Below are 24,609 nucleotides of genomic sequence, written 5' to 3' on the forward strand. Positions count from 1 at the left end.
GAAGGTCCTAAGTGTAAATGGTTGAAAAACGTAAAATGCGAAAACTTGTTTTTGTATGGTTTTTTTTCGCAATTATTGCTATTTTGCAACAAGGGTGACTATTTTTTAAAGGTTTTAACCAATTTTGTATTGTAGGAAATTTAATTACGCAACTTTTATGTCAATCCAACTTTTCTCAGAAATGAATAGTTTTAAAGTTATAATCAAAAAACCAATAAAAAAATCGAATTTTTCCTTCATATTTTGATATTATGATTAGTTAAACAATGTTCCGGACCATTTTGAGTAACTCAAATATTATTATATGAGTTATTTTCAAGCAATTTCTGCAAAAAATTATTTGAGTCACCTCTCAACGTCCATCTCAAAACAGATGCGCCCTGGACATGCGGGGTCGGCTTCCCTAATTGCATTTCTGACAGTTTTCGTTCTTGCTTGTCTTCCTCGACCTCTAAGTACACGATTTTGTGGGTCACCTGATTTTACACAAATCCTGACTTTTTCTGAAAATAGCACATTTTGTCAATTCCCAATGTTCCAGTTTTGGTGATAAAAACACCAATTTAGGCGATCAATATTGTGCTGCCTGGATAACTCGGGAACCCATAACTGTCTCCTGCTGTATACTTCTTAGCACGAACTCTTCTTCTTATCGTTTCAACTGAAAAAGTTACACCTATAGCTTCCAAAAGTTGCCTTTGGAGCTGCAGGTGAGAAATGGTTGAGTGTCTTCCACCTGATTGGACAATTAAACGATCGTGACGAGTCGTTATTACTTTATGGCGACTTTCCCTTGCTTTATTTTTGAGCTTTCCTAGTTCCTGTTACCTAGCATAAGTTTTGGACAGAACGCCCTGTGTTACGCCTAGCTCTACAGCTATGTCCCTCTGAGAACATTACTTGCTCCACAAGACTAATAATCTTTCCACGTTGTAAGTTCTATAACCCCACATGAGGCATATTTTCGTTTTTGGACGCCAAAGTTAGTTTATTTATTTTCGTTCAACTTGCAACTCAAGCAAATAATCTATACCGTACCGAGCTGTACTATCCGATTGTCTTATATATTTTTTTATTTTCAATAGAAACCTTTATTCTTCGCAACAATATTAAGTTTTTTTCAAAAGAAATAAATATTGCTTTGAAATACATGGTGATTCCATATAACTTTGGTTGTGTGTATGTTGTGCACTATAAAAATGTGTAAATCTATTATTTAATGCATGATCCTCCTGTAAAGTTCTTCTTTTACACTTCTAAAAAATATCTAAATATTTTGGTGTGTATACATTTGACCCTTATCATTCAAATGTCCTCATTAAATTCCTTAATACCGATCCCTTTCGTGTGGTTAACCGAAATATGTTTCCAAATCAGAAACCTCAAGACCTTGTACCCTTTTCAATAATATGCCCACTTACTAATCTTGTAACTTTATTTAGCAATGTTTTGGAACATTATGCTATGATATGTCTAACTTCATAAGCCATAGATTTAAATAACTTAATTGAAGAGGTGAATTATAAAGGGCACTAACTTTTTTTAAAACTTTTTAGGAGAAACAAAAAGAAAATAAATACAAAATTTCAAATATGTCAAAAATATATTTGATGTTAATATTATTATGTAGATATGAAATGTATAAACATTTTCAATTTTTTTGCAATACGAAAATGCAGCAGCTGCATAATACTCTGGTTAAATCGGAGAGTGCAGGAAGAGTCTATACCGGTTTCGGAGGTCTTTCCCCCCTCATCAGTAGTCCCATATCCTCTTCTCTCCGATTTCTCCACGTATCATACTTTGGGCCCTTCCGAATTGCAAAGAAAGAAATGTCACGGATGAACTAGAGCCATCTATCGAAAACCAAAGTAAGTTATCAGTCGAAGTAGCACAGAAAACGAAAATAAATATCGTTCCTATACCACCAGATTGACAAGAGGTGGAATACTTTCTTTGGTTACGTCTCCTGAGATTTTCAAAATTTATAAATCAAAGAGGATGCCGAGGAAATTAAGATAAGAGAATTTTAAATAATTCACAACTCATCTGCTCAGCGTGATAAAAGTTCCAACAAGAAAGATTCCTTAATAGGAATCTTTTTTCCTTAAGAGGAATCTTTCTAAGAAAGTTTCCTCTTCCAAGAAGAGGATATGGGACTACTGATGAGGGGGAAAAGACCTCCGAAACCGGTATAGACTCTTGATGCACTCTCCGATTTAATCATAGTATTATGCACCTGCTGCATTTTCGTGTTGCAAAGAAATTGAAAATGTTTATACATTTTAATTCATTTACTCTTTTGTAGGAGTATTAAGGAATCTTTCTTGTTGGAACTTTTACCACGCTGAGCAGATGAGTTGTGAATTATTTAAAATTCTCTCATCTTAATTTCCTCGGCATCCTGTATGATTTATAATTTTTGAAAATCTCGGAAGGTTGTAACCAAAGAAAGTATTCCACCTGTTGTCAATCTAGTGGTATGAGAACGATATTTATTGTCGTTTTCTGTGCTACTTCGATTGAAAACTTACTTTATTATGTATAAGTTCCTTTAATATTTAATGTTTGAAATCATTATGGACCCACTATTCGATAAAACTTACTTAACCCGCCAGTGGTCGCTATATGAGAGTTTCTCTCACGGTTTCAGAAAATTGCGCACAACTTTTTTTCTGGGAAATTATACGCGCTGTAGTTCCTTCTAGTCTCCTAACTATCCTCCCTCGACAATCTAATAGACTCGTCCGCTCAGATAATGACTCAGTTTACTTAGTATCACCATATTGTTGAGTCATTGCGCTTTATGTGAGAGATTCTCTCATCAAGCGACCACCGGCGTCACCAACTGTGTATAAAAATTAATTTTATTTTTCCCCGTAAAACCTAAAATAATATCATTTTATGAAGTAATAAAAGGCGCCGTGGATGTGGTCGATGATATGAAAATTCTATATTCTGTTTCACGGGTTAGTTGTAGATGGTTACTTACCATATATTTTTCAATGTTAAATATTGGTGGCATCAATAGTCACATTTTATATAAAGATAATAATAATAAATCAGAAAAACATCGTGTCTTTTTAAAGCAAATAATTTTATCGTCGATGAAGCCTCATCTTTTTTGTAAAATTTTGTAAAGAAAAGCAAAAGTTGGATATGTGAGAGAAAATCTCACGCGCGACCACTCGCGTAATAACCTACCTAGCGACCAATGCCGGGTTAATGATCATGGAGCTCGAAATCCAAGATCCCGCAGGGGATGACAATCATATTTAAACGTCATAGACAAACAGGTAAATTCCTGTCAAATCAAATAAGAGTAACTCTATATTCTTGAAAATTGGAACATGGAACGTAAGAAATTTATACGAGCCAGACAAACTGGATAACGCTATGTTGGAAATGTGCAGAATGGAGATTAACATACGGGAGGTTGTATATTTAATGGCTTGAATCAGGAAAATGCAACACCAGAAATGGAACAATGTATTATTCCAGTAACAATAACTTCAGTCAGGCTAACTCTAGTCAGGCCGTGGAGTTGGAGTATCTACATTGTAAAAATGTCTTGTACCCCATTCTCCATGCTATGGCATGCTGGACGAGCCATACAGTCTGTAGTCAACACCCCGAAGTATGAGCGGGAACACAAAGTGTATTAATACTCATACGCTTATGAAACGCACCTGGCGGATCATAAGGGCCTTCCCATTTTACTCTCTTTCAACTTGTCTTGAGTGATCTTTTCTATCAGCCTCTCTTGGCTAACTCTTGTTTCTTCCGACCCCGAATGGCAATTAGGTTTCCGAAGGCAGACGGGTCACTATATTTCTTTCTACTATACCCTCTACTAACCGAACCATTACCGGTATAAGTAATCCCCCATTTGTTGGTCAACAGCTACGGGTGGAAGAACCGACACTTGGTAGGGCACTTCATTGCCCTGGAGCTGGGAAATTGACTCCGAAGGCGAATGAGCTAAATTAGCCAACGGCTTGAGATGTGCAAAGCCACGGGATGACTACCACATTAAAGATGCGTAAGGATATCCCCAGGACACCACAATGGCTGAAAACCCAAAACAAACGGCCTCAGTCCCGGGCAACCCTTAAGTCGGGAGAGGGTGCTAAGAATCCCCCGGTCAGCCAATAATGTCTCAAAAGTGAAAAAGATCGGTACGTGGAGCATTCGAAGCATGTACCAAGCAGGCAAGGCAGCAAATATTATTCAAGAAATGACTCGCCTAAACATAGATATTTTAGGATGCAGTGAAGTTCGATGGCCAAATTCTGGCATAAAAATTATAAGTGAACACCATATCTATTATTCGGGAGCTGACACAACAAGAAACAAAAATGGCGTAGCGATGATAGTAAAAAGGGAAATAGCCAAAGCAGTAATAGGATTTAAGCCCATATCAGTCAGAGTTATGGTATTGAAGATTAATTCAAGTTTTAACATCTCCAGAAGATAGGCACTTTTAGAACAATAACTTCAAACACAGGCAGGAATTTGGCAACCATAGAGGCCTTCTATGAACAATTGACAATGTCTTGGGAGATTTGGACAATCATGGATTAATAGGTAAGGCAAGTGCATATAAATAAGTTTGCCTTTGAATTTAAGTGTTAGAGAAGGATCCTACTAATATCATGGATTCAAAGAATGTAAAACCAGGAAGTAACTAGAAGGATAGGAAATGAACAGGAAATAATATCAACTATCAAGAGACGATAATTTGAGTAGGTACTTAGGTATGAAAGAGCCAAAAGCAGTAGTGCAGAACTATTTAGAGCAGACAGACATTTACCCCAAATTTTACATACAGTATGGAGAAAACACTCTAGTCCGTGGAATCATCTGCGTACCAACAGCACACTTTCTAGATACTAAGAGCATGCCCAATGACCTGGCGTTTTAAGTGGTCATTGGAACTAGCTGAGATTGTTGGCCATCAGAGAAACTTACATAAAATTGGCCCCTTATGAGTATTTAGCCTATACAGGGTGTCCAGAAACTCTTCTGACAAACGAAGACAGGAGATTCCTCAGATAATTTTAAGACAATTTAACCAAATTTACCTAGTCAGAAAATGCTTCATAAGGGAGCTAGAGCTCTTTGAAGATGGCGTCTTGTAATTCGTTTTTCTTAAATAACTCCAGAACGTTTCTAGTTAGAAAAACGAAAATTGCGAAACGAAAAAAACGATATTTACATTCTAGAGATAAATCGATTCCATCCATTGTGAATTTCTAGTACCAGTCATAGGCGTCCGTTTTGGGTGGGGCAACGGCTGTTTTATCGCATAACTTTTTTGTCTTTAACTTTTAAGCATTTTTGGTACTGGATTATTAAATTGTGAGGTATGCTAGTACTAAAAGTTACTCTTAATTTAGGAAGGTGGGACACACCGTTTTCTAGAAAAATCAATTTGAAAATTTTTCGTTTCCTGAATTTGAAAAAAAAATGAAAAATTTTTTCAAAAAAAAACGGTGTATTTAACCAACTTAAAGCAAGAGTAACTTTTAGTACTAGAATACCTCATAATTTAATAATCTAGTGTCAAAAATTCTTAAGAATTAAATACAAAAAATTATGCGATTAAATAACCGTTGACCTACCCAAAATGGACGTGTATGACCGGTACTAGAAATTCGCAATTAATGAAATCGATTCATCTCTGGAATATAAATAAACGTACCACTTTTCGTTTTTCTAAACAGTTTTTTTTTTATTTTTTTTTGATGGTCAAAAACCGAATAATTTTCAAATCGATTTTTCTAGAAAACGGTGTGTCCTAAAGACTTAAAGTAAGAGTACCTTTTAGTACTATGATACCTTACATTTTAATAATCCAGATTTAAAAATGCTTAAAAATATTAAAAACAAAAAAGTTATGCGATAATGTAACTGTTGCCCTACCCAAAACGGACGCCTATGGCCGATACTAGAAGTTTGCAATGGATATAATCGTTTTATCTCGGGAAGATAAATACGTGTACCAATTTTTGCTCTTATAAATAGAAGCGTTCTGGAGATATTTAAGAAAAACTAATTACCAGACGCCATCTTCAAATAGCTCTAGCTCCTTTAGGAAGCATTTTCGGACTAGATGAATTGTGTTAAATTGTCTTAAAATTATCTGAGGAATCTCATGTCTTCGTTTGTCGGCAAAGTTTCTGGATACCCTGTATATTGGACATATGCCAGGAAGACAATAAAGAAAGCTGTATTTTGACGTTGTTCTTGATCCTGTATCCTTGAGTCCCTAATAAACTATGCCGAGATATTTAAAGTGTCTCGGGGCTTCGTATAGTAATCTGCAAGTAGTGTGGTTTCTGACCAATATTATGGTAACTGGTACCTCTTCTTTAGTTTGATAAAAAAAACCCTTCATATTTATTCTGGTTTGTAAAGCATATACGCCTGTCCAGTATGGATTTATGGAGTTAGTTACACTAAGCTGCAACCCCCATCTCTTGTTGTACTGCTCATCCATAAGTTGATCCAATACACCAGCGTAAACTTGTCTAAGTAGCAGATTCATTATAATTTTAATCTACTACTTTATCCTTTTTGTTCTCTGGCCAGAGCTGAATCATCGACCACTAGATCATTCACAGTGAAGTGAATATTATTCTTCATCCCGGTCCACTTAGCTATCTGGCTGATTAAAATACCTCCATCCTTTTTTCTTCTACTTAAAGTGTCCTCTCCTCAATGGGGGTTGTCTACTGCAATTGCAAACTCTTGTCTGTCTTCAGATGTTCTTATTAACTGTTCAATATTTAGCCCTGTCCATTGTCCGATGTTTATTAGTAAAGCTCGGATTTATAGGCAACAAAAATTGAAGAAAAAGGCGCCTATATAGGCAAAGATTTTTATTAAAAAAGGCAGGAATATTAACATTTAGGCAAAATATAGGCAATAAAGGAATATAACTTATTATTTATAACCACTTAAAATTTTATCATTAATAGAAACAACTAAATGTTTTTCAATATTTTCGGTCTTAAAACTATGTCTTCGATCACTTAAAATTAATTTGTACATTGAAAACGAACGTTCGACATCGACAGATGTAATTTGAGCATATTCAGAGCGGATAATAAATCTGGCATAATTTGTAATTTCTAGGAAAATGTCCCATTCAAAACTTTAGCAACATTAGATAAAAACGAAAAACCTTCATTCTTGTCGAAAACATATTTCATTTTTTTTTTAAATTAATTGACCGTTACTTCCAGGTGCCGATTTAATTTTCGTCTTTAAATTATCTATTAATTTTACTGACTCACATAAATTTATCTCTTGTTTTTCTAATAAGGTAACTGTGGTAACTATTACTTTATAATTGTCATTGATATAAGCGAGTTCCTGTTTCAATTTGGGATTTTTTAATATTTTTTTTCTTCTCGAATGGCTTCGGAAATATCATTATCAAATTCTGACATAACTAATTCTATTTCATTGCAGTGTTCAAAGTAAAAAAAAACTGCTTCGAGCCAGGTTCCCCACCTTGTAATTACTGGTTTAGGTGGCAAAGGGACACCGGGAAGTCTTTCTTTATATATTTGCACCCTCAACGGAGCCTTTACAAAAACTTTTTTCATAAAATTTATAAAATTATTTACCAACGGAAACAGATTTCTTATTTCTTCAGCAATTCTATTTACCCCGTGGGCTACACAAGTGCAATGAATTAAATTAGGATAAAAAATCTTTAAATTAACAGCAGCTTTTAATATATATGCCGCAGCATCTGAAAGCATTAAAACTATTTTATTCACTGGTATAGGGTTGGGTAAAAAGAGGTTTCTTAAACTATCTTGTATAAATCGACCTATTGTTAAATTGTTTGTTTCTTCCAATTCTTTAACGGCAACTAAATAAGGTTTTCTCGCAAAGTTTTCGTTCAAAATTCCAATCATTAAATTAGCTATATACCTGCCGCATACATCTGTCGTTTCATCCACGATAATATACAAAAAATTGCCCTCTAACTCCCGCTTAATTTTTGAAATACATTCCACATAACATTTTTCCACAGTATGTTTTGTCAATGTACTCTCGTCCGGTAAGGATTTATTAAGATATTTTTCGAAAAAGCATTTAAAACTAGGGTTATTAACTTTATATAGAGGAATGTTGGATGCAATCATCATCTGGCATAAATCAAATTTAAATGCGTCTTCCTCCTTTTTTTTTGAACTGCTTAAACTATCCCGCAGAGATATTTGGGCTAACTTAGGAATTGAGGAATTGAATTTTTCCAAATTACGTTTATGAAGTGGGGTTCCACAATGCTGGTCAATAAAGTACTTTTTTCTACTTGAAATCTGAGAATTAAAAAAAAATAATTAGAATTCTAAAACCACTTTAGAATTTAGTTATGTTGTGGGACGAGAAAAAAAGAGAAAAAATAAAACTTACCGATTTGCCGCATGGTTTACAAAATGCTCCATCTCCTTCTAGAGAAAGTTCCGAATAAGGTGCGATCCATAGCCTTAATTTAGATGTCATCTTTTCACACAAATGTCTAAAACGTTTTAAAACGTGTTCTTTGCTTTTCGGTATACGCAACAAAACTAAACTAGGATATAGCAATTTGTGACTAAACTCTGATACAGTAACCGACTGTACAACTGATAATAAACTAATAAAGCTTAGGGATTTCCAAATAGTTAACCCTCAAGTCTCGATCAGGTACATTTTCCTAGAAATCTGTTATATAAACAAACCATTGATATTTTATTATTGACCCAAAATTTTATTATAGAATGGTTTAGTAATAGAATAATATCATGGGTAGTACCATGAAATTTTAAAAAAGGCACAAATAGGCGGAAATTACGAAAAAAGGCAAAAAGTGCAAAAAACAATTATAATAGGCAAAATAGGCAAAAAAGGCATTTTGCCTATAATCCGAGCTTTATTTATTAGCCACAATAGTCTTTTCTTTCCTACTCCACTCTTTTCCTCGATCTTTCCTTTCAATATTAGTTGAGCATGTTGGTACTTATTGTTTCAGTATATGGCCTAGGTGTGATGTTTTCCTAACTTTCACTGTGTTGAAAAGTTCTCGTTCTTTGCCTATTCTATGCAGCACTTCTTCTTTTGAGGTACGTGATATCCATGAAATTTTGACGATTCTACGGTTGATCCACATTTCAAAAGCCTCTAATTTATTTACAGTTGCTGTTTCAAGGGTACTGCATAGAGAAGAGTCGGCCAGACGTAGCATTTTGATAAACATAGTCGGATTTCGAGTTTTATTCGAGAATCACAAAGCAGTCTTTTGATTTTTTAGAAAAGATATTCTGGCCTCTTCTATTCTAGATCTTTAGGATCTAGATCAGCGTTTCCCAACCGGTGGGTCGCGACCCACTAGTGGGTCGCAGACAGATTTCAGGCGGGTCGCGGCGTGGCTCTTACAGTAGCTGAGTGGGGTACAGAGTACAGAATAGCGTATTATCATGGGAGAGGGATGGGTAGCGAATATGACAAAACATCAGAAGGTGGGTCGCCAGACATAAAAGGTTGCGAACCACTGATCTAGATAGATAGATAGACATTTATTGTTTTTAAAAACTACAGTTTTATAACAATTTGTTTAGTAAGTATATGTTATAATAACTAGTCTAGTACATAAGTAATAATAAATTTTACTCATTTCGTCATTCCCCGTTAGAGGACAGTCTAACCACACTCTGCTGCAAATTTTTTAATATATGCAGTTCTTCTTCGTTTCGTTATGATTCAATTCAGTCTACTTGCATAGCCTCTTTGAAAAGGGGTAGACCCCGAAACACGGTGTCAGAGGATGGCAAGAGACTCGAATTGAATCAAAACGAAAACGATTATTTTCTTTTCTTTAATAATAAATAGTCTAGTACATAAGTAATAATAAATTTATAAAAAGTTATGCGCTATCACTAACTGAAATTGAGCACTGAAATACGAAGATCTATTTCGAATATAAAATGACAGTACTACGACAGACGAAAAGGACAAGAAGAGAAAAGGAGACCAAGAAAAAGAATGACAACGAACGAGCTTTCAACAAAAATGGAAAAATAGGCAGATCTCCTACCTGTAGAAGGGAGAAAATGGAAGAAAATGTACAAAAATTATGGAAATGATGGCAGGAGTAAGTTTAAAGATCGAAGAACAATCAAGAGAATTTAGCGAGATTCGCAGAGAACAGAAATAATATAGAGAAGAAATAAGAGAGTTAAGACAAAAGAATATAACATTAAAACAAGAAAACACAAACAAAAACAGGCACTTTTTACAGGGGTTATACAGGGTTTGGACATGGATACAAATGCCCCAGATATTCTAAAACATGCCGTATTGGTATGATGAATAATGTCAAGAAGTAGCACAGGCAATAGGAAAGGTAAGATCCAAAAACCTCACTAATAACAAAGATAGCAATAGAGAAGAATACAGAGAATTGAAGAAATCATGAAAAGAAGCAAAGCAGAACAAACTGAAAGAAATAGAAAAAAAATTCCAAAAAAATGAAATAAGATCATTCTACCAGGAAGCAAAAAAATGGAAAGAGGATCTCAGAAAAACAATCCATACATGAGAGATGATACAGGGATACTGCTAAATGAGCCGGAAAAAATAATGAGAAACTGGCAAAACTATTTCACAGAACTGCTAAATAAGAGCAAAGTACAAAAGGAAACAAATCATGAAACGTTCCAAAATTTTGAATTCCAATTCCTTGAAAAAGAATTTTGAGTGATTGTTATCCAGGTATAGATGAGTTTGCGCCATACACAGCAGGCTTTGAAGTCTTGAGTCCCATTTCACGTCTAGGCGATTCCTGTTCCTCTCTACCACGTTTGGTTGTTCCTCTGGTAGTAATTCTTGGTATTTTGTTTATGCATCTAATCGTTAAGTTTTTCTCCCCATTATCTATACGACTTTGCAGCTCTGTACGTAATTCAGCCATATATTTTGACTGGCAGGGTGTCAAATCTTGTTTTATATATTATATGTTGGAATTTGAGTTTTGATTTAGTTTAAATTTATTTTTAAGAACAAAAAGGACATCTTCACTGGACATTATAGTGATTTTCAGCGGCCTTGGTTTCATATCTTGGCGAGAATAGCCAAGCCGGCGATGCGAAGCTATTTGTAAGTTAGGAGCTACCTGCTTTAATATTTGTTGTGCATTAACCTCATCGAATTCTGTATTATTTTCTGGAACACCAATTAGCAAAACATTTTTTTCCCTTTGTTTCCTATCAGCCAGTTCTATACGGATATTTTCAGGAGGAGTAGATTCCATTTTTGGATCTTAATTTTTAGTTGTTCGTTTTCTCTTCTTAGAACTGCTATTTCCGAGATGCAAGCGTCAATTTTTGTCGACTGAGAATTTACCAAATTATGTAAATTAGACATTTGAGTGTTACATGTAGCAATAGCGTTACTCAAATTAGAAAACTGAGCTATAATTGCGTTGAAGTGCATTGCGCTAGCATCTGCTTCTGTGGTACAATTTTGACACTTCCATATCAAGGTTGCAGGTGAAAAATTTAAGGGTTGCGGTTGAGCACAAACACCATGCCATGTTGTACAATCTGTCGGTGTTATAATTTTACGGCATGCCTGACAATTTTAATCCATTATAATAATATTAACCGTAGGGGAAAGGCGAACAAAATGGGGTACTTAAGGTTTAAATTGGAATAAAAAAAAATCTGTAACTTTTAAGGTCTTAAAATAAGACACATATCATTGTTATAGTAGTAACTATTTATTAATATAATTTAAATTTAAAAAAAGTCAAAGTTTTTTTTATTATATGAAAAAACAGAAACTAATGTAAATTGCCCCATTATGCCCGTCGTATAGGGTAAAATGGGGTACCAAATTGAAACCAAGAAAAGCCTATTGACAAAGTTCGCTTACAAGTACTACTTCATCATCCTCATCTTCTACATCTGCAGATGAATTTTTAGCCCATTTAAGGCAACTGGATCAGCTTATCCATCCTTCTGTGGAACTTGAATAAAAGTTTCCGCAGAACCAGTCAGTGTCACTATCTTCGTTTTCTGAATCTGACTCTACTTTTTTTAGTTTTATTCAATTGCGATTTCTTATTTGTCTGTGATTTGGTTTGATCATCGGCTATCTTACTTGGTACGGTAAAAGGGTAAAGACTACCAATAGGTATGGTAAAAAGGGTACCCCATTTTACCCTACCTATTGGTACCCCATTTTACCCTACCTATTGGTACCCCATTTTGCCAAAGAGCAGATTTTGAGATTATGACCTGTTTCAATTATTACAAGTTTTTATTTTTTAACATAATGACAAACGAATACTCTGGAACACATTCACTGTTAGTTGAAAGTAATGATATTAAATAATAAATTGTTTTAGTAATGCTAACGATGGATTATTTTTCGGCCGATATTATAACTTGGTTAACTAAAAATGCACATGTACTCTTCACAACAATCGACTAACAGTTAATTGGACCGCGTTATGTAATAATGGATTAAGCGCCAAAATGTAGTTTTGAGATAAATCGGTTTAAAGATTTTAAATTTGTTTTTGGTACTATTTCTAAAATATAGTACTGACATGTTTCATGTTTAATATATTAATGCAAATGTAAATAGACTTTTACATGTGTTTAAAATTTTTTAAAAATAATTTATATTTTAAATGTTATTCGATCAAATGTCGCTTAATTCGTTAATGATTTTTTAAGATATGCATGAGTTAAGATCCGAATACCGGATTAAGAGACATATTTGGCGCTTAATCTGATGTTACCTGACAAAGGATGTCTTTTAATTCGATATCTTAAACATTAGTAAATATGTTATGTTTTGTAATAAAGAATTAACCGACTATTAGTGGCGCTTGATTCGTTATTACACTTAAAAAGATGCGGATTTTTGTTTATGACAATGGATTATGTACCATTATTGGCGTTTAGTTCGATATTACAAATCCTAGTGTGAGGTTTTTTTAATAAAATAAAAAATGTCGCTTAATACAGGCATTTAAAAACAGCTTTTTTAAATTTTTTTTTACAAAATACATATTTTTATACATAGATTTGCACCCTAGCTGCAAGATGGCACCATTATCTCGATTTTGGACTTTTGGCGGTTAACGTGGCATAACGTGGTCCAATTATATCTGCTTTATGACAGAAGGCGTAAACAGGCGTCTATAATATAATTTCATTAACGTCGTATAGATGGAGCGAGTAATACTGAAAAAAGGGGGGTACCCCGTTTTAGGCAGCTACCCCGTTTTGCCCGTCTTTCCTACTATTGTAGGTACCACTAACTGCTTAACTTTTTGCGTAAGGCAATATTCAAGTTTCGATTAAGTAGATCGATGAAATGTAAATTGTATTTCTTGTTTAAAACTTAAGTTTTTCTACTTACAGTTGTATTTATAGTAAAAACTGTTCAACTTTTAACTTATATTGTTTGAATTCACAAGCGACTATTAAACGATGTTATCTCTACAACTGCTAGAACTAAACTCTAGATATTTAGGATCTAGATCAGGATTTAGGCTGCTATCGATCCAAACCCCAAGTACTTAAATCTATTGATCTCTTCTAAAATGTGCCCGTTCATTGTGCAAGGTTGAGGTACATTTTCCATCCTTTATTTAAATATGAATGTTTGGAGTTATAATGTGCAAGAAAACGTGGATATAAGATTATAAAGAAATTTATTTATTATCCCCTTTAAATTGCTGTAAAATTTGTGTCAAAACGTCCTTACCATACTTTTAACATATATTTTTTAAAGTTATTAAATATTTTAGTGCAGACATTCCGTCACAACCATGGATAAGTTTGAACGATACAGTGGAAAACAATAATCTAGCCAAAATAGGATACCAAAATGTATACAGCATTTTACCTAAGGTAGAAACTGATTATGCAGCTGTTGCTAACAAATCCCGGATCAGGGGATCGTCTTATTTGGACGCAATATATGACGGCATGATGATGTTTACCCAGTCGCTCAAAAATGTATCAGATGGATTTACGGACACTAATGTTTCCACCTGTCAGTTGTTATATCACTCAATGGGGAATAAATTTGAAGGTAAGCAGTATTTTAAGAAAGTACTAAGAATAATGTTAAGTTTATTGAATTATTGAGTCTCTATCAAGACTTTCTGGGTCTCAGTCTCAATATTCTCTAGTTCTCCAGTATATATTCGCCTCGAATAACTGGTCTAACTGGCCAACAAGGAGGACCAGTTCCATGGTATGGAGCTAATATCTCGATTTGAACTACCTTGGGTTTACTTCCAGCTCAAAACTGGATGCAGTAGATTAGATCGCTTATTTTATGCAGGACGGTGTATGGGCTATCCCAGTCTCTTTGATGTTTCGGACAAAGTCCTTTCTTAGGTGTGGGATTGTGTAACCCTACTGGGTCACCCCTTTTAAAATGTGTTCTGGTAGCATATATGTTGAACCTGACCTTTGCTTTGTCACAGGGAAAAAATCTTCCGAACATAAGATCTTAAGGAAGCTTCATTTCTCTTCCGGTGATCATCATCGATGGAGAATAACGGGTTGATTCATGTTCTGAACTTCTACAGACTAACAGGAATAAAGAAATTAAAGTATGCCAATCTTTTTGATTATCAGCAACAAACATTTAAAGTTATTGAATAACAGTTACATATGTCTTTCGACCATTCAGTATGATTGTGGATGAAGAGGCGTAGTGTAAATTTTTTTCATACCTAAGATTTTCATTAATTCTTGCCATAATTCTGATTCAAATTTCGTCCTTGATCAGAATGTAACTCTAATCGAAATCCATGTTTTGATACGACGTGTGTTATGAATGCTTCTGCTTCTGCAGTCGCTTCAAGGAGTGCAATTTCAGGCCATTGTGAAAAATAATCCATTGCGACTATTAAGTACTTGTTTACTCTCTCTGTCACCTGAAGTGGAACCAGAATATCCACTGCAAGTTATTTAAAAGGCATTGCGGAAAGATAGCGTTTAATTTTAACACGACTTCCTGTTCTAGGGCCTTTTCTACCATTACATAAATCGCATTTCTTACACCAATCTTCTTCATCTCGATAACAATTGTCCAGTAAAATCTGTCTCGAACTCTGGCCAGTGTTCCGTTGACTCCAAACGTCCCCCAAAAAGGCTGCTATGAAGTTCTTGCAACATGAAGTTGCTACCTGTCTTCGAAGCGATTCTACTAAGGAAGCTGTCATTTCTAATTAATTTTCCAAAAGCTCAAAGAGCTGAATAAGACATGTACTTATCGCATTGTAGTCAGGATTGGCCTCTCAACAACTTTGATACATTTTATTTTTCATTTTTAGGAAGGAACAACGAATCTTTTCAGATGAATTGTAATGGTGTCAGAACAAGAGAAGTTGCTTTGGTTCATATGAACTCCAGCGGAGTTCTAGAACTTGTAGGTCTGTACAATTCGACATACAAAGAGGTGACAGTTTGGAAAGTACACGATATCTTCAAACAAATTAGCGATACACCCAAATGTGGCTACGATATGTCTAAATGTCCTAGTGAGTAAGCAACTGACGTATAATTATTTTACCCGTCACTAATAACTATTTTTTCAGCCTATGATGTTGTGAAAATTTTGCTTGTGGTTTTAATTTTAGTCATTGTTTTGGGTATGTTGGTGGTTGCATTAATCTTATATAGGTATGTACTATATTTTTTAATATATTGTAAGTCTAAAATTTATTTTTCCAATTATCCAATACATTTGTTTTCTTTCGAATGCCAACTTCTTCTATTTACTTGTTAACGAAGACTTTCCAGCGTAATGGAACTACAGATCTAATGAGAACTAATGAACTTGTGCCTAAAGTGATGCCAATCTTGCGTATGGAATTTATGTATGGAAATTTTTACTAGAAAGCAATTTAGGTAGCAGATCCATACACATCTGGGATCCAAAAAATCTGCAGGATACGACTTAATTAGTGCTGAAATTCTGAAAGAACTTTCGTATAATATGCTGTTTTAAACACAATTGCCACAAATATGCTGTTTTAACGACAGGATACTTTCCGTTCTGTGGAAAGTAGTCCTCAAGATTATACTAATCCGTATCCCAGGAAACCTGCTGAGCTAACAATCTACAGACCTATTAGCCTACTTCTCCCTACTATGCAAAAGTTACCAGAAAAATTACTTGTAGATAAATAGAACAATTTTGAAAGGCAAATCAATTCATTTCTAACCATCAATTTGGATTTAGACCGAAACGTACCCTCATCGAACAAGTTCACTGATCTTTCCATTAGCAAAAATATAAGTATTGCAACATATGCATATGATACTGCTGCTATGGCATCTCACAAAGATCCTGTCATTGCTTCTAAAATCTTGCAGCCTCACTTGGATGTAAACCTAGAGAATTAAAGCAAATGTATCCATATCACCTACACCCTAGGAAGAAATGTATGTCCACCTGAGGCGCAGTCGATCGACAAGTTTAGTGTATTTGCCGGATTTGCGATCAAAGTTCGAGCCCCAGCCCGGTCATTTGAAATTAATAAAAAGGCCAACGTCGCGTCGTAGTATAAAATTCAATAGAATCTACGACTTGATCTGGAATAAACTGGTATCTGATCGACCTATGGAGGAGCGGTAAGGCAAGGGATAAGGGCTTGCGTCTTAGTGATACTCCTCCATATATCCCTACCGAAGGGCGTTGACGCCTAATAACCATGATACTACGACAACCAGAGATAAAGCCACGCGCATGAATAAGCCTGTCTCTCGCTTTTCTACAACTACGTCACTGACGGACAAATGCCAGGCCAAATGTTCGATTTTTAACTTGGGTTTGTTATTTTTATGCAGTTTGCGAAAGTTTTCGGAAAGCATAAAGCTATATTTTCGGGATAAAATTCTTAAATATAATTAGAAATAGTCATTACTGCTCTTTCAGCATGGTATTATTGTTAGTATTAAATCTTTGCAACTACTCTTTCTAGATTTAAAAAAAGATTTCAACATCAATTTGATCAATTATATAACAGCATATAATTTAAATCAAGATTGCTTAGAAGGACTATTCTCAGTAATACGTGCGATTGGAGGTTTACATGATCATCCGTCTCCTTTGCAATTTAAATACCGTGTTCGTAATTTTATTATGGGTCGGAACGATGAAGTTATTTCACTCTCAGCTAATGTAAGTAACCTACCAGAAACAACAAACATGTCGCTTCAAAACATGAAAGCAGGAAGCTCTTTGAATCTTCATTGTTACAACAATGACGTAGTAGATTCAGTGATGATAACCGAACCACTCTTTAGTCAATTAAATCTTCCAGTAACTTCAGAAAATGAAAACCATCAAACAGATTTTGAAATGGAAGAGTTGTATCATGATGGACTAGAAAATTTAGCTGGTTTCATAGCTTTCAAGCTACGACATGAAGAGAGTTTGGGCAGTTCTACAAATAGTAACACTTTTTCCTCGTGGTAAATCATCTCTCAGAAGGGGGTTTGGCGAAGCTTTCAGAAATATTACTTACGAACTCTCGTGAACTAGAAAATATTTTTTGCCAATTCAATGAGGACAATATTAAAGTTGGCATCAAAAATTATCAAAAAACTTTATTGGAAAGATAAGTTCATGTTAAAATATCTGGTGATGTGAAAAAACTATTTTTTAGATATCGGATGTATTTTCGAATGCGAGTTTTGAACCAAAAGTTGAAAGAAAAGTCTAAAATACAAAAAAAAATTGCAAAAATCGTTAAGGAAAATGAATAAAATGAAATTTTTGTTTGTTTTTGTTTTGTTTTTTTGTTGTTGTTTTTTTTTTGTTTTTTTTTGAGGCCAAGGGATGTGCTCTTTTTCTAGTCGGCGTAAAGCTGTGCGGGAAAAGAACTAATCTCATTGGATGAGTTTTGCTTGGAGAGTCTTTAGACTTTGCACCTCCTTAAACCATCCAGAGACCGCTGGGTACTCCCAACATTGATTGGGGGTGTGTAATCTTTGATTGCTTGCTCCAATTGATTATGCAGGGAAAGGTTCAAGGAAAGAGAAGCATAGGGAGGCGCAGAATATCGTGGCTGCGCAACCTGAGAGTGGTACGGATGTACATCAAATGAACTTTTCAGAGCAGCCATCTCTAAAATACGAATAGCTATGATGATTGCCGACCTCCGCCGCGGAGATGGCACTTAAAGAAGAAGAAGAATCTTTGATTGCACCCTTCTCGTGGTGGCCCTGTTGAAACTAAACTTAGCGGATCTGGACTACATAGATAGTCGATAAACAATCCCTGTGGTAATATGCAGATAGATAAGGTTATACCTGGAGAATAGGATAGTAATATCAACTCTAGTTGAAGCAACCATCAAAGCAACAGTAGGTGGAGACTGTCCACAAGGAGGAGTTCTGTCACCTCTACTTTGAGCAACCTTGGTAGATGATCTCAAAAATCTCTCCACAGAAGACTTTTTTGTCTAGGATACACTGACGATATATCAATCGTCATCAGGATTAGGTTTGCCCAGCTGGTGTCTGGGAGAATGTAAGCAGCTCCAAATATAGTTGACGACCGGTGTAAATAAGAAAGACTGATAGTCAATGCTCAGAAAACAAATCGCCAACTGCACCCAAAGGACAGCACTAGAAGGCTTAAAACTACCGGTGCTGGGAGGAACAGAGATTTCATTTGCCAAAAAAACAAAATACCTTAGAGTTTATACTGATCATAGGCTGAAATGGAATACTCACCTCCTGAAAACCACACAGAAAGCTACTATGTCCTTGGGCAAATGTAGAAGTGCGGTGAGAATTGGGGCTTATTGGACCTTTTAAAAAGGGCCAGACTAAAGAATGTAAGCTAGAATTAGAGGACCACAATAGATCTGAAAAGGTAGCAGTGGAAAAGGCTAAACGGCCACCTCTTTAAATCCATCTAAATCTATCTACTTTATTTTGTTTTTGTAACTTTAATACTGTTTTGAAACTTTAGTTTTTTTATTATTTGTTAATAAACCATCTTTTATTTGACGCGGTTTATTTAAAGTTTTCGGCATGTCAAGAAACCTCTTAAATTTTTGCAGTGAAAAAACTATTACGTTTTTTAGTACAGTACCTACATAATACATTGTAGTATTTTACTGGTATGATTATAATAATTCATCAAAGTATAAATTAAACAGTGTAACAGAACAGACGAATGGCAATTTTAGTTATTTAATAACACGAGAATGTATAAAACCGTATAAAACGCTATGCTTTACCATAAGTCTCCGTACAAATTTGTCGGGCGCTGACGTCATCTGGCACAAGTGGCTTTATATCTGGTTGTCGTAGTATCATGCCTAATAACGGTGTATATATACAGGGTGTCCCAGACTAATTTAGCCACGCTATATCTCTTAAACGAATAGAGATTTTCGAATGGGACAAAAAGTGATATATTCTACTTGTAATACACTTTAATATGGCGTACAAAAAAATCATCCCCTAAATATTCATCCCTTAGTTACAACCCCTAACTTAAATTTTTTTAATAGCACCCTGTATATTTTTTTATAGTTTTGGATGTGGTCTTTTATCGTCTATTCAACAAATTTTTTGAAAATAAAATCGGTTCGTAAATAACTAAGAAACTATCAGTTTATTTTTGTTAATTGTGTGTCCCAGACTAATTTTTTCAGGCTATATTTCTTAAACGAATAAGAGATTTTCGAATGGGACAAAAACTGATCTATTCCATTTGTAATACACTTTCATATGGCGTAGAAAAAGTTCATCCCCTAAATATTCATCCCTAACTTACAGGGTGCTATTTAAAAAAAAATAAAGTTAGGGGTTGTAACTAAGGGATGAATATTTAGGGGATAATTTTTTTCTACGCCATATTAAAGTGTATTACAAATGCAATAGATCAGTTTTTGTCCCATTCGAAAATCTTTATTCGTTTAAGAAATATAGCCTGGATAAATTAGTCTGGGACACATAATTAAAAAAACTAAACTGATATTTTCTTGGTTATTTACGAACCGATTTTATTTTCAAAAAATGTGTTGAATAGATGATAGAAGACCACATCCAAAACTATAAAAAAATATACAGGGTGCTATTAAAAAAATTAAAGTTAGAGGTTGTAACTAAGGGATGCATATTTAGGGGATGATTTTTTTCTACGCCATATTAAAGTGTATTACAAGTAGAATAGACCACTTTTTGTCCAATTCGAAAATCTCTATTCGTTTAAGAGATATAGCGTGGCTAAATTAGTCTGGGACACCCTGTATAGATAAAAGTTTGTTATATATAGACATTTTCTACATACTTTTATCCAGATTTAGCCATACGACCACAACCCCTTTAAGGGGAAAATTCACGCATCCCAGATACCTACGGTATTAAAAGGATTGAGCTCTAGTGGGACTCTTTCCGTGTTATCGAATCCCTAGGTGACTGGTATGCAGGAGTATTTCCCAAAAATGTTCGTACACATCTGGCCGTCGGGAGTAGTACAGCTTTCTGCATGGACTTATAGAGATATGAGATATGATCATTCAGACCCAGCTTTTTCATATTTTCTGGAAGGTTCTTCGGAATAACTTCAGTAGTAGAGACTATAATAGGTATTGTCTGGATACTTTGCTTTTTCCATTGTCTTCGTATTTGAATTTCCAGATCTCTGTACTTGGCGATCTTTTCAGTGTACTTAGAACTAGTGATGTGAGTCGAAAATATTTCCAAGCGAATATTCGCGAACATTGGAAAGCTTCCGAGAATATTCGCCTATAAAAAATGGAAATATTCTCCTGAACGCGAATATTCCCGGAAACTTTCAATGAAAAATTCGAGTCCGAGAACTTTCAAGAATGTTTCCGAGAACTTTAAAGAATGTTTCCGAGAACTTTCCTTGATATTTCCGAGAACTTTTGAGAATATTTCCAAGAGAATTTGGGACATAAGAATCAGTGACGTAATTTGAATTTACATGGAAGTACTAGTAGCTATTTAATTCACACGGCCGCGGCCGGCGAAACTATACCACTGCTAAAAGTACAAAAGGAATATTATTTTGAATTATATTAAAAATGCATTGAATATTTGATTATTTTTATACCTACTAAAAATGCCTATAGCTATACTAAAATCACAATAAAGATGCACTAGAAATAAACAAACCAACACACGTTGAATGAAGTACTCCCGAATCATGATTTACAATGTATAAACTTTGCAAATCATGATTTGGGATTTACAATGTAGGATATACATTGAAAATCATGATTTGTGAGTCCTCCTCGAATATTCAATGTGTCTTGTCTTATTTATTTCTAGTGCATCTTTATGATGATTGCAGTATATGTATAATGCATGCGAATATTTCAAAACTGAAATAATAAATAAAAAGAAAAAATTAAAAACAACAATAAAGTTTTATCATTAAAACTTCCTGTAAAAACTAGATGTGGTTCAATCCTTAATAAATTATATAAATAACATTATTGCGTCTAAAATTGATTTACCGATGCTTAGGTCATAGAGGAAGAAAATTTAAAATTTTCACGGAATTTTAGACAGAACTATCTGGATGATGAAATGCAAAAGTTGCAAAAAGTAGCAGTTGTGCTAACACCAATTATTGTGAAATGGATTAGGTACTTTATTGGAAGTATGTTTAAATATCCCAGGTTGTCGAGGCTTTTAAGATACAGAAAATATTTTTACTGAGAATATTCCATTACTTCCAATCACTAAGTCTGAGGAAAAGGAACGCTTATCTAAATTAGAAAAAAGAAAAAAATGGCAGTGAAGCCTGTGCACTATGCTGCAAACTTACAACTTACTTGATCCTTCTTTCACAGGACAAAGCCTCACTGGTGAAGAGCATATTGGCTATGCGGTAGACAAGATATTAACCAATCATCCCAAGTTTATTGACAAAAAAGATAACATTTTACAAAACTAACAAAGTTCTGTGCAAAAGCAGAACTTTGGTCAATGGAGTTTATTTGGCTAACTACTGATTTGATACAAATTCAGCTACATCTTAGATCTAAAGTTTTTGATGTATGATTTATTTCGATATTAACATATCGGAACAAACATGTACAATCATAAAAAAAATATGAACATCGTTGCCTAGTTCTAACAGTGAATATCTCATTTTTCGCAACTTTTGAGGAGATCATATTAACTGTTGCTCTGTATTCCAAAAAGTTATTCAATTTCTGTTTTTAGATTTTATTTATTGTAAATATTACTTTTATGTTATGAAATGATCATAAAAATACTTGAATTGAAAAGCTTTTGGGGTTGCAGAGCAACAGTTACAATGATCTCTTCAAAAGTTGCGAAAAATGAGATATTCACTGTTAGAACTTAGGCAACGATATACTCAGAGTCACTCAACACACGATGGAAAGAGCAATGCTAGGCATATCAATTAAGGACAGGAAAACAAACACATGGATAAGACAGAAAACCAAAGTCACCGATGTGGTACAAAATTCATTAAAATTGAAATGGGAAATACGCTGGACATGTAACTAGGAGCAATCTAAACAAATGGCACAGAACAATTATTCTAACCTGGATACCATACCAGCACAAAAGATCCAGAGGCAGACCTCCTATGACATGGACAGATGAGCTGAAACGGAGTGCCGAGAAGAATTAGCTACAAGTAGCGTACAATAAAAAACAATGGAAAGGAAGACTTGAAGAGACTTATGTTCAGATGTGGACGTGCTAGACGAACAAGAAGAAGAAGAACTAATGATTTGTATAATGTATTACAATAATTTTAATAAAGATGCAATATTTCCATAAGTTTCCGAAAGTTTCCAATATTCCCGGAAAGTTTCCGGAAACTTTCCGGCGTTCGAATCTTCCCGGAAATATTACATCACTACTTAGAACCCAGGTTATTGTTGTTCGATAGCACCACATCAATAAGTGTTGTTTGTCTTGTTAATTTATTAACTCGTACAAGATCTGGTCTATTATGTGGCACTGTTTGATCTGTGAGTACAGTGCCATCCCAGTATAGCTTGCAGTTGTCTTTTCAAGCATACTCTCCGGAATGTATTGATAGTATGGGAGATGGTTTGTTTTTAGAAGTTCCAGTTTGATGATTATAATATCTTGATGAATGATCTCTCCTAGTGTCATGCCGTCCCTTATACTCGGTTGCAGCAAATACCTGGCAACCTCCGGTAAGGTGTTGAATGGTTTCTTGGGCTTGACATCCATATCGGCCTTTGTCGTTTTGGACCTGAAGGTCTTTGATGATAGATTTGAAGTAAGTTTTGGTTGGTATAACCTGATCCTGAATGGCGAGTAATAAACCTTCCGTTTCAGGGAACATCTTTTTTGATGTTAACCAATAGTTCGATGCTGTATTATCGACATATTCTTAGTTGACCTCATTGGGATGTCTACATATTTAATTATTAAGCTATTATTAATAATTAACAATATTATTCAGTTCTTTCTTATAGTCCTGGGCGCATCTGTTTTGAGATTGACATTGAGAGGTGACTCAAATTTTTTTGCAGAAATTGCTTGAAAATAAATCAAATAATAATATTTGAGTTATCCTCCCTCTCAAAAAGGTCCGGAACATTGTTTAAATAATCAAAATGGCAAAAAATGAAGGAAAAATTCGATTTTATTCTTCGTTTTTTGATTATAACTTTAAAAGTATTCATTTCCAAGAAAAGTTGTACTAACATAAAAGTTGCGTAATTAAATTTCCTACAATATAAAATTGGCTAGAAATTTAAAAAATAGTCACCCTAGTTGCAAAATAGCAATAATTGCGAAAAACACCTAGAAAATCAAGTATTGGCATTTTACGTTTTTCAACCATTTATGCTACACTTAGGACCTTCATATTTCACCCAGAAAAACTTTCTGATACAGTAAAACAATACTGTAAATTTCATTAAGATCGGTTCAATAGATTTTGCAAAATAAATTTCGCAATCCAGCTTTCGCAAAAAAAATTCATTTTTTCAAAATGTTACAGGACCGAAAATAAAGCAGATAGCAAGTTGAATTTTTTTTTACTTATAAAAGTGTACTGTACCTTTCATTTGCAATTTGCAAAATTAAAATCAATTAATTACCACGGCGTCAGAAAATTTTTTAAATAAACATTAACTTTTGGTGCTACGCGCAAGACAGCGGTGTTCGATTCACATAAGTTGATTTCCACCAAAATTTCTTCCAATCTTTATCTAATATATTATTTTCTTACTCTATATTTTGTTGTATTTTAATATTTTAATTCCACAAAAATCAAACTAATTTTATTATTGTTTGTGAAATATTGTTTAAACAATTGCATATATTTAAAAATAATAAACTTTTATTCTCTAAGTTAAAATATATGAGCAAAGAAAGTTTTTGCTAATAAAAGTGTTATTTCAAAGGATAGAGTATGTGTTTTTATTTTGCAATAAACAAATTTATTTATTTACATCGAAATGTAATAAAAATTAAAATGTATCAATCATTATCAAAGGTCATTGGAATGACCAATCAGAGCAAACTATCCGCTGTCCTGCGCGTAGCACCAATAATT

At 34.4% G+C, this 24,609-nt stretch overlaps 1 protein-coding gene across 1 annotated transcript in view; it reads left to right on the top strand.

Annotated features, from left to right (window-relative positions):
• Positions 1–24,609, top strand: part of LOC114332482 (atrial natriuretic peptide receptor 1) — a 660,741-nt gene that overhangs the window by 102,134 nt on the left and 533,998 nt on the right. Inside the window, exons 6-8 of the mRNA XM_050663631.1 lie at positions 13,826–14,112; positions 15,368–15,574; positions 15,632–15,716. Coding sequence (XP_050519588.1) covers positions 13,826–14,112; positions 15,368–15,574; positions 15,632–15,716 — 579 coding nt within the window. The remainder of the gene's footprint in view (positions 1–13,825; positions 14,113–15,367; positions 15,575–15,631; positions 15,717–24,609) is intronic.

The sequence above is a fragment of the Diabrotica virgifera genome, chromosome 10 (genome assembly GCF_917563875.1).
Source record: "Diabrotica virgifera virgifera chromosome 10, PGI_DIABVI_V3a".
NCBI classification, from domain to species: domain Eukaryota; kingdom Metazoa; phylum Arthropoda; class Insecta; order Coleoptera; family Chrysomelidae; genus Diabrotica; species Diabrotica virgifera.